This window comes from Chrysochloris asiatica, unplaced genomic scaffold (genome assembly GCF_000296735.1).
Source record: "Chrysochloris asiatica unplaced genomic scaffold, ChrAsi1.0 scaffold00031, whole genome shotgun sequence".
NCBI classification, from domain to species: domain Eukaryota; kingdom Metazoa; phylum Chordata; class Mammalia; order Afrosoricida; family Chrysochloridae; genus Chrysochloris; species Chrysochloris asiatica.
The window spans coordinates 4,792,796-4,803,853 of NW_006408549.1; the positions used below are offsets into that span (position 1 = coordinate 4,792,796).

The 11,058-nt window shown below is 39.1% G+C and overlaps 1 protein-coding gene across 1 annotated transcript in view; it reads right to left on the minus strand.

The window, feature by feature from the left end:
• The window catches only part of CPQ (carboxypeptidase Q), a 577,066-nt gene that overhangs the window by 406,441 nt on the left and 159,567 nt on the right, over positions 1–11,058 (minus strand). Inside the window, exon 3 of the mRNA XM_006859198.1 lies at positions 2,227–2,434. Within this exon, the coding sequence (XP_006859260.1) occupies positions 2,227–2,434 (208 nt within the window). The remainder of the gene's footprint in view (positions 1–2,226; positions 2,435–11,058) is intronic.

Below are 11,058 nucleotides of genomic sequence, written 5' to 3' on the forward strand. Positions count from 1 at the left end.
TCATACATTGACAGAGAACTTCCAGAGGTTCAAGCCGGATTCAGAAGAGGCAGTGGAACGAGGGATATCATTGCTGATGTCCAATGGATCTTGGCTGAAAGCAGAGACTATCAGAAAGATGTTTACCTGTGCTTTATTGACTACGCAAAGGCTTTCGATTGTGTGGATCATGACAAGCTATGGACAACATTGTGAAGTATGAGTATTCCAGAACACTTAATTGTGCTCATGAGGAATATGACCATGCACCAAGAGGCAGTTGTTTGAATAGAAAATGGAAACACTGAATGTTTTAAAATTTAAAAAGGTGTGCGACAAGGTTGTATTCTTTCACCATACTTATTCAATCTGTATGCTGAGCAAATAATCTGAGAAGCTGGATTATATGAAGAAAAATGTGGCATCAGAATTAGAGGAAGACTCATTAACAACCTGCGATATGCAGATGATACAACCTTACTTGCTGGAAGTGAAGAAGACTTAAAACATTTACTGATGAAGATCAAAGAGCACAACCTTCTATATGGATTACATATCAATGTAAAGAAAACAAAATTCCTCACCACTGGACAAGTAAACAACATTCTTATCAATGGAGAAAAGATTGAAGTTGCCAAGGGCTTCATTCTTCTTGCATCAACTATCAACACTTATGGAAGCAGCAGTCAAGAAATCAAACGATGTATTGCATTAGGCAAATCTTCTGCACAAGACCTTTTTAAAGTGTTGAAGAGCAAAGATATCAGCTTGAGGACTAAGGTGAGCCTGACCCAAGCCATGGTATTTTCAGTAACCTCATATGCATGCAAAATCTGGTCAGTGAATAAGGAAGACCGTAGAAGAATTGATGTTTTTGAGTTATGGTGTTGGAGGAGAAGATTGACAGTGCCATGGGCTGCCAAAAGAACCAGTGCAGCCAAAATGCTCCTTGGAGGTCAAGATGGCCAAACTTCGTCTCTCATACTTCGGTCATGTTGTCAGGAGGGACTAGTCACTGGAGAAGGATATCATGTTTGGTAAGATAGAGGGACAGGGAATAAGAGGCAGACCTCCAATGAGATGGATTGGCCAAGTGGCAGCATCGATGGACTCAAGTGAGGTTGGCCCAGGATCGGGCAGTGCTTCATTCTGCTGTGCATAAGGTCGCTATGGGTCGGTATGGACGCGGTGGCACCTAACAACAACAATTCAATGTGATTAATCACATTAATCATGCTGTGCCAGCATCATTTAAGTCCTTTGCCAAATTTCCTATAAAATAGGGCTTTAAAATGTGTTAATATGTGCCAATAATATGTACAGTTTTCTAGAGCTGAGATTCACCACACATTGAACTAGGGCTCCTGGGCCAACACAGATGGATGCTTTACTTGTTGACATTGTGCTTTTATTAAGTTACTGTCAAAACATCCATAATGAGGTGGTTAGGGGCTGTGTTAGGTATTATTATCACTTATAAGAGTCTATCAGCCACAGACCAAAGGGTAACCCACCTTCCTCCCTTATGCCTACTTTATGCCTGCAGGTTGAATAACGGTAATTTCAAACTACCCTCTTCTTTTTAAAAAATAACTTCCATTGCATCTAACTTGCTCCTCCTTACTTTTAGCACTATTCTTTAGACTCATATGGAACACGTTACCAAGGCTGTGTCAGAGATATGGAAGTCAACCTAACCTATCAACTCAAATTTATATTACTTTAATCCTTACACCTACTCCTTACTTACCAACTACCTCATTATCTAACATTCTGTGTTTATGAAAGTACTAACATTCTACTTTCTGGCAGTAATGAACAGAAAGATGTAAGGCAAGAGTAATTAATGCTGGCTGTGATGATTAAGGTTTTCTGTTAACTGGATTGGGCCATGATTCTCAGTGGTTAGGCAGTTATATAATGATATAGCCATTCTCCACTTTGAGATATGACTTTGTCAGTCTCCATATCTGCATAATGCTGATTTTTGCATAATGATCTGGTCTTTGGATCCTAACCATGTTGGTAAATGAGAAGTTGTTTTTGTCATTGTTAGTTGAGTCAGTTCCGATTCACAGCAACCCGGTATAGGGTTTCCAAGGAGCAGCTGCTAGGTTTGAACTTCGTGGTTCAAAGCCCAGTGCTGATCCGACAGCATCACATCCAGAGTTCAAATGAGGAGTGGGTATATTAATAACTTGACCAGAACCATTTCTCCCCAAACAGCCCACTCTCCCCTTGACTTACCTGCTCAGGGTACTTGCTCCCAACCAACTCTGCTACAGTGTTGAAGGAATCAGCATCTGGATAGTTCTTCGCCCCCATCTTCAGCTGAATGACAATTCTGGATCCACGAGAAGCCATTCTTGACATCATTTCTGCATCTTCCACTGTAATGCAGGCCGTTGGGATCTTGGGCACACCATCCTGGTATTCCTGAAGGCCTGTGTGAGGACTTGAGAAAAGAAGCCAAAGCTGAAATGGGTAAAAGTTATCTTTAAAATTTCCTATCTATTGACACATGACCTCTGCTGACCTTTGGCAGATGGTAGATGAGGTAAGTGATCAGCATTGGCTTATTTGCTTTTGATGTGAATGTAATTTTTTTTTTCCTTTTGGTAAAAATAATTTGGAAACTTCAATTTAATAGTATCAATGAAAACATCACATGCATTTATTTTTATAATTTAGATAATCCTTTAGAGTTTCAAAATGCCTTAGATTTTGAAGGACATTAGTAGTGCCCTCAAGACCAATAAGTAAACACATCTGTATGAGGAGACAAAGGGAGCTCAGGAATCCATTAAGTCTGCAGACCACAAGGCCTACTCATCAGGTGTAAAACTGTCCCAGATTCACCCAGCTGTATGGCCTGAACAGAGTCTACTCTCTTTCAACCAAACACAAAGGCTGAATACTTAGCTTCGCACTGATAGTAGAACACTGTGCAGGAAACAATGTCTGATGAAAAGTGCCACATAAACCCAGGCCAAGTTTTTACTGCCTTGAGAAAAAGAAAACTAATTTTGGTACTAAAAGAAAAGTATCACCTTGTCTGTTCAAAATGTCCCTGCTGTTTTCCAGATGTTTCTTACACTACTAGGAACACTTCTACAGCCCTTGACATCTCTGTTAATTGACCATTGATTCAGCCAGTGTACCTGCTAACCCACTTTATCAAACTAATTCTCAAAAGATGTTCTTTCAAAGTATCCCTGAGGTAGAGCTCCAAACTGTCCCAGACCCTAGTTTCCTCAGGGCCCAGTGGCCACAGATTCTGAGCATATACTATATCCTAATGGTCAATGTAAAGAAAACAAAAATCCTCACCACTGGACCAATAAATAACATTCTTATCAACGGAGAAAAGATTGAAGTTGTCAAGGACCTCATTTTTCTTGGATCAACTATCAACACTCATGGAAGCAGCAGTCAAGAAATCAAACGACATATTGCATTAGGCAAAACTGCTGCATAAAACCTTTTTAAAGTATTGAAGAGCAAAGATGTCAGCTTGAAGACTAAAGTGCACCTGACTCAAGCCATGATATTTTCAATAACCTCATATGCATGCGAAGGCTGGACAGTGAATAAGGAAGACCGTAGAGGAATTGATGCTTTTGAGTTATGGTGCTGGAGGAGAATATTGAAAGTGCCATGGGCTGCCCAAAGAACAAACAGATCCGTGTTAGAAGAAGTGCAGCCAGAGTGTTTCTTGGATGCCAGGATGGCCAAACTTCGTCTTTCACACTTCAGACATATTGTCAGGAGGAACCAGTCGCTGGAGAAGGATATCATGTTTGGTAGGGTGAAGGGTCAGCCAAAAAGAGGAAGACACCCAGCGAGATACATTGGCCAAGCGGCAGCATCAATGGACTCAAGCATGGCAAAAATAGTGAGGTTGGCCCAGGATCAGGCAGTGTTTCTTTCTGCTGTGCATAAGGTCGCTATGAGTTGGTACCGACTCGATGGCACCTAGTATCAACAACAGTGGTCTATTCCCATCTTCTGTTAAAGCATCAACTCCATCAATTCCCTTGTAAAAGTAATGTTTCTTTTTCCTGTTTCTAATTGTTTTCAGTTGTCTCATATTACAAAACAGTCTTTCTCCTCTAAGTCACAACACATTTCTCTCCTTGTACAGATGATAGTTTGGTGCTCCTCCCCCACAGAAGTGATTTCAACGCCACATGCACAAGCACAAGGATCAGTCTTCTCTATCACTGCATTCTTGATATCATTACACTGTGGTGACCATATTTCAGGTGAATTTTTCTTTTGTTAAGTTACCCTCCACAGCAGTGGTTAAAGATCTGAACACTGGAGATGACTGCCTGGGTTCAAGTAGGGGCTCTGCCATTTACTGCTAACTGGCCTTGGGCAAGTCACTCACATCCTGGCTTCAATGTCTTCATCTATGAATGGCACCTATAATAATTGTAATACCTGTTTCAAAGAGTTTTTTACAGTTCCATTAATTTATACAAGTAAAACACTTACCCTGACATACAGTAAAAATTTAATAATTTTAAAGTATTTATTTTATTACATTATCCTTACAGAGAAAGACAGTCTAATTTCAAATCCTTCGTACATAAGGTACGTAAGGTACATAGTGCAATTTGAAAACACTTTAAGGACATTTCTTAAACATTGGTTGGATAGTTCCTTCTTCATTAACAGTAAGACAGATGGTGGCTAAAGCTAGAGCTTGTAATACAAGGACCTGGAATCTGAATCCTTGCTCAAATAATATTCCTACTTCAGGATAATTTGGGGTTCAGGGCAGGCTCTGGAGCCATAACCTTGGGCAGATCTTGGTTCTACTTATTCTCTACCTGTAGGACAAAAAGTAACTCCAATTATTGCTCTGCTTCAGTTACCTCATCAATAAAAGGGAGAAAATATGAATATTGGCCTCATAAAATTGCTAAGGGGAGTAAAAGAGATAGCAAGTGGCAAGAATTTAAGACAATTATCTGCCACACAGTAACTATTCAGGTAGTTACTTAGTGCTAATTTTTCCCACTGAGCTGGTAGGGTGATGAGCAACTAACAAGTATCTTGACATGTGTAGGAGGACAATCAAATATTTATTAGACATGTTACCTTATGTCCTGGTGTGGCACTGTAGGACAATCACAGGAATCATAACCTAAGATCAGCGGTCTAAGCCTACTAGTGCTTCTTGGAAAACCTACACAGGACCTCTGTGTCAGAACCAACTTGACAGCACTTAACAACCACAGCAACCTCATGTGACATCTAGGATCCAACAAACTCTCCTTGTCTTCAGATTCTCTTATTCAAGAGGTCAATATGACATGTCTTAACAAAGCTCTTTTAAATGATGTTTCTACACTAATCTATATTCATAAGTGGCAGGTTATGGAGGGCAGGCACATACTCAGGGCTTCACTAAGGCAAATGGTACTGAAAGCTATCATCCAAATATAGTTCTGAATTCAAGATACAAAAACCTTTTAATTTCTCCTGCAGTTAAGCGTGTTTTATAGCGGTGAGGCATTCATCATTGTTTAGAGTAGGGAGCAAAATCAAGACTCACCAGTTTTTAGAGTCATTCACTTTCACCGCACTAGAAAGTCAATTGTCCTAGAGGGCACAATCAGCATATATACCACTGTGTGACTTCATTTACAGTCCCTGCCTGCCTTTTAACATCAGCAGCGGCTAAATTTCAAAGGAAGCCATCAAAAATCAAAGAAGAACATTTAAAATTAATACCAATCTTTCATAAGCAACTCCAATTAGAAATAATCAATTTAGCAAGGTTGTAGAATACAGCCAGGTGCTCTGGTAAAGTAGTGGTTACGAATCAGGCTGCTAATCTCATGGTCAGCAGCTTGAAACTACCAGCTGTTCTGCAGGAAAAAGATGAGGCTTTCTGCTCCCATAAAGATTTACAGCCTTGGAAACACTGTACAGGGTCGCTATGAGTCAGAACAGACTCCACGGCACATAGCAACAACATAGAATACAAGATCAATAGAGAAAAAAATCAACTTTCCAGACAGTAGTAATCAACAATGTCTGAAGTGAATTAAGAGAACAATTCCATTTATAATGAAAATAATAATATTTTTGGAGTTGGATAACAAAAGAAGTTTGAAAAAGTAAGACCAAGGTTGTTATGTGACTGGCATAAGGTTTCCCAATGAAATTCTCACAGGACAGCCCTTGCTACCCTTGAAGAATAAGCAGATGCATTGTGATGGAAAAAATTTCTCAGGGCAACTTTCCTGGTCTTTTTCTCACCACTGTTGTTTCAATTTTCTTACATTTTCTTCATAAAAAGCCCCTGAGATCATCCTGTGTATCCATGAAACTCTATCAAGATGACACCTTTTGAATCCCCAAAAAACTCACTGTAAGTTTCAATAGCACCTAACAACAACATAAACTTCTGAGCTGACCTGTCAACCTTGAATTCATTTTTGAGATCTTCCCAACCTTCCTTAAAACACTTGGACCATTAAAAAATTAGCATGTTGTATGGGGCAATATTCCTGCTAACTTGTTGCAAAGTTTCAGTGATTTAGGACGATGCTCACTTGAGCGCTGTTAAAAATTTGTCTTTAACTTTGATCTCGAAATCATTTTCCATGACACAAAAACTACCAATGAGTTTAAGGTACCCAAAGGAGATGAAGATGAATATATTACTGAAAATCTTGTCTGTAGCCATCCACTCATCACATATTGTTATGTTGCTAGTGCTGCTCAATTGATTTCGACTCAGAACAAGAGAATGAAACACTACCCAGTCCTGAGACATCCTCATAACTGTTGCCATGTTTGAGCTCATTGTTGTTATCACTATGTCAATCCATCGCAGTAACGGTCTTCTTTGTCACGGACCCTCCACTTTACCAAGTAAGATGTACTTCTTCAGGGACTGATCATTCCCGACAACATGCCCAAAATACAAGAGACGAAATCTCACCTTCCTCCTTTTCAAAGTTCAATCTGGCCATAATTCTTCCAAAAGAGATTTGTTTGTTCTGGCAGTCCATGGTATAGCCAACATTCTTCACCAACACCATAATTCTATTTTTTTCAGTCTTCCCTATTCATTGTCCAGCTTTCTCATGCATATGAGGTTTGGGTCAGGGACACAAACCTCAAAGAGACATCTTTGCTTCTTAACACTTTAAAGAAATTTCGTGCCAAAAATTGGCCTAATGCACTATGTTGTTTGCTTTCTTGACAGCTACTTTCATAAGTGTTGATTGTGGATACAAGTAAAATGAAATCTTTGACAACTTCAATCTTTACTCTGCTTATCATGATGTGACTTATTGATCCAGTTCCGAGGCTATTCCTTTTCTTTACGTTGAGGTGCAATCCATACTGAAGGCTATAGTCTTTGGCCTTCGTTAGTAAGTATTTCAAGTCTTCTTAGCTTCCAGCAAGCAAGGTTGTGTCATCTGCATATCACAGGTTGTTGATGAGACTTTCTCCAATCATGATGTCTTGTTCTTCTTCATATAATCCAATTTCTCAGATTATTTGTGCAGCATGTAGACTGAATAAGTACAGTGCAAGCATGCAACCCTGATTCACATCTTTTTTTGATAGTAAACTATTCCGTATCCCTTTGTTCTGTTTGAATGACTGCCTTTTGGTCTATGCACCTCATTAGCACAATTAGGTTTTCTGGACTTCCCATTCTTTACGATGTTTTTCACAGTTTGTTATAATCCACATAAAGCAAGTCCTTTACATAGTCAATAAAGCACAAGTAAACATACTTCTAATATTCTCTGAGTTCAGCCAAGATCCAGCTAACATCAGCAATGATATCCCTCATTCCATTTCCTTTTCTGAATTTAGCTTGAGTTTCTGACAGCTTGCTGTAGATTAACTTCTGCACCATTTTTAAATTGTCTTCAGCAAAATTTTACTTGTGAGTGATACTATAATGATATTGTTTGAGTGTTTCCACATTTCATTCATTGGATCACTTTTCTTTGGAATGGGTACAAATATGGAACTCTTTCAATCACTTGATCTGGTAGCTGTCTTCCAAATTTCTTGGCACAGATGACTGAATGCCTCCAGTACTGCATGCTTGTTGAAATATTTCAATTATTGTTCAGTAAATTCCGAGAGTCTTACTTCAGTCAGCTTGAAGTTATTTCTTGATTACCATCAGTTCTTGATCATATGCTACTTCATAAAATGGTTGAATATCGACCAATCCTTGATACAGTGACTCTGTATTCTTTCCATCTTCTTTCAATAATTCCTGAGTTATTCAATATTTTGGCCATAGAATCTTTCAGTATTTTAACTTGAGACTTGAATATTTTCTTCAGTTATTTTAGCTTGAGGATCACTGATCACGAACTTCCCTTTTGGTTTTCTAATTCCAGGTCTCTTGCACACTTCATTATAGTATTTGTTTTGTCTTCTCAAGATGATTTTTCAAATTTTCTGTACAGCTCTTTTACTTCATCATAGTCACTTTAACTTCTCTTCCTTCAAGAGCAAATTTTAGAGTTTCTTCTGATATCCATTTTGATCTTTTCATTGTTTCCTGCCTTTTTAACAACCTTTTGCGGTCTTCATGGATGATGTTCTTGTTGTCATCCAACAAATCTCTAGTCTTTGATCATTAGTGTCTAACTCATCAAATATCTTATTGAGATGGTCTCTAAATTCAGGTAGGATATACTCATGGTCATATTTTGGCTCTCATATGTTATGTGCCATCGAGGTTGGTTCTGACTCACAGTGATCCTGTATAATAGAGTTTCAGAGGAGTGGCTTGTAGATTTGAACCACGGACCTTTCAATTAGTAATACAGAGCTTATCCTACAGTACCACAGCAGGACATGGACTTGTTTTAATTTTCTTCACCTTCAACCTAAACTGGTATATGAGCAATTGATGGTCTGTTCCACAGTCAGTCCCTGGCCTTGTTTTGGTTGATGATATTGAGCTTCTCCATCTTCTCTTTCCACAGATGTAATTGATTTGCTTCCTGTGTATTCCATCTAGTGGGGTTCTTGCATATATGTACCTTCTTTATACCTTCTGGAGTCTTGCAGTTGCGCTGTCGGTTAATGCGCTAGACTAAACAGTTGGTTTGAACTGCAAGGTTGGTGGTTCAAGCTCACCAGCCACTCCTTGGAAACCCTCTAGAGTGTTGTTATGGGTTGGAACCGACTTGACGGCACTTAAAAACAACAACAAAATAACTTGTAAGTTACAGAAGAAAATATCTTCAATAAATAAGTCATTGATCCTGAAAAATTCTATCATGCAATCTCCAGCATCATTTATATCACCAAGGCCATATTTTCCAACTACTAGTTGTTCTTGTGGTCCTGGTGTGGTACTGTAGGGTAAATACTTGACTGCTAACCACAAGGTTGGTGGTTCAAACTCACCAGTTGTTCACTGGAAACCCTTACAAGGTCGTTGTGAGTCAGAACTGACTCAAAGGCATGTAACAACAACAGTCCTTCTTGTTTTCAACTTTTGCATTCCAATTGCTAGTAATTATTATTGTATCTTGATTACACATTTGATAAATTCCAGACTAAAGAAAGCTGTTTTTGCTGTGGAAGTTAAGTGCCATGGAGTCAGTTCTAACTCATAGCAACCCTGGGTAGGGTTTCTGAGGCTTTACATCTTCATGGCCTCACAAAGCCTTATCCTTCTTCAGTTTCTTCATCAGTGGCTTTAATGGTGAGTGTGTAAACTTAATAACAGTGGTATTAACTGGTCTACCTTGTGCTGCTGTGGCTCCTTCTTGCTACTGAGTCAGTTCAGACACATAGCAACCCTGTAAGTCCTTAAGGGAGAAGAAAACATCACCTTTCTCCTGTGGATTCAAACAGCTGATCCTGTGGTTAGCAGCCCAATGTGTAATGCACTATTCTAACAGGACTCCTTGGTCTACCTCGTAGGCCTGTAGATATTGTCTTATCACAGACAGCATTGTACTTGAAATGCTCTCTTTGATGATGAATATAACCTCATTCTCTTCAATTAGTCACTCCTGGTATAGTAAAATATATGATTGTCTGATACAAAATGGCCAATACTAGTCCATTTCAGCTCATTAATACCTAAGATATCGATATTTACACATTCCATTTCATTCTTGATGACTTCCAATTCTCCTAGAGTCAAACTTTCTATATTCTATTTTCTGATTAATAATAGATGTTGGAAGCTTTTTCTCTCATTTTAAGTTTTGTCCCATCAGCAAGTTGTTGTTGTTGTTGTTAAGTGCTGTCAAGTCAGTTCCATCTCATATCAATCACGTATAGTGCTTCCAGGAATCCTGGTGTGGTGCTATACCATCAGCACTGGATGGTGAACCACAAGGCCATCAGTTCAAACCTACCAGTTGCTCCTTGGAAACCCTATACAGGGTTGGTATGAGTCAGAACTGACCTGACAGCACTTAGCAACAACAATAACAAATAAGATTTTCAAGGAGCAGGTAGTGAGCTTGAACCACTAACCTTTTAGTTCAAACCAACCTCATGGTCCAGTGCTTACCTTACAGTGCCACACCAGAATTCCTTCAGCAAGTGAAGGTCCCAAAAGTTTTGCTCCATCCATGTCATTAAGGTCAAGTCTCCTTTGAGAAGGCAGCTTTTCCAAGTCATATTTTGAGTGACTTCCAACCTGAGAGGCTCATCTTCCAGCAGCATATCCAATGATGTTTAACAGGTTTTCAGTAACTAAAGTTTCAGAAGAAGTCTGCCTCTAGTTCATCCTATTTGGTCTTAGTCTTAAGGCACTGATGAAACCTATCCACTATGAATGACCTGCTAGCATTTCAAATACTGGTGGCATAGCTTACAACATTCAAAGCCATACACAAGTCACCATAGTATGACAAACTGACAGAAGAGTGGTGGACTGATCACATGGAAATGTTTAAACACTTTTGTTTGAAATAAATCTATGCATGTATGAACTAGAAGCCTAGTTGTTGTTGTTAAGTGCTGTAGAGTCAGTTCTGACTCATACTGATCCTGCATAGCGAACTTTCCAAGGAGCAGCTGATGAGTTTCAACTGCCAACCTTTTGGT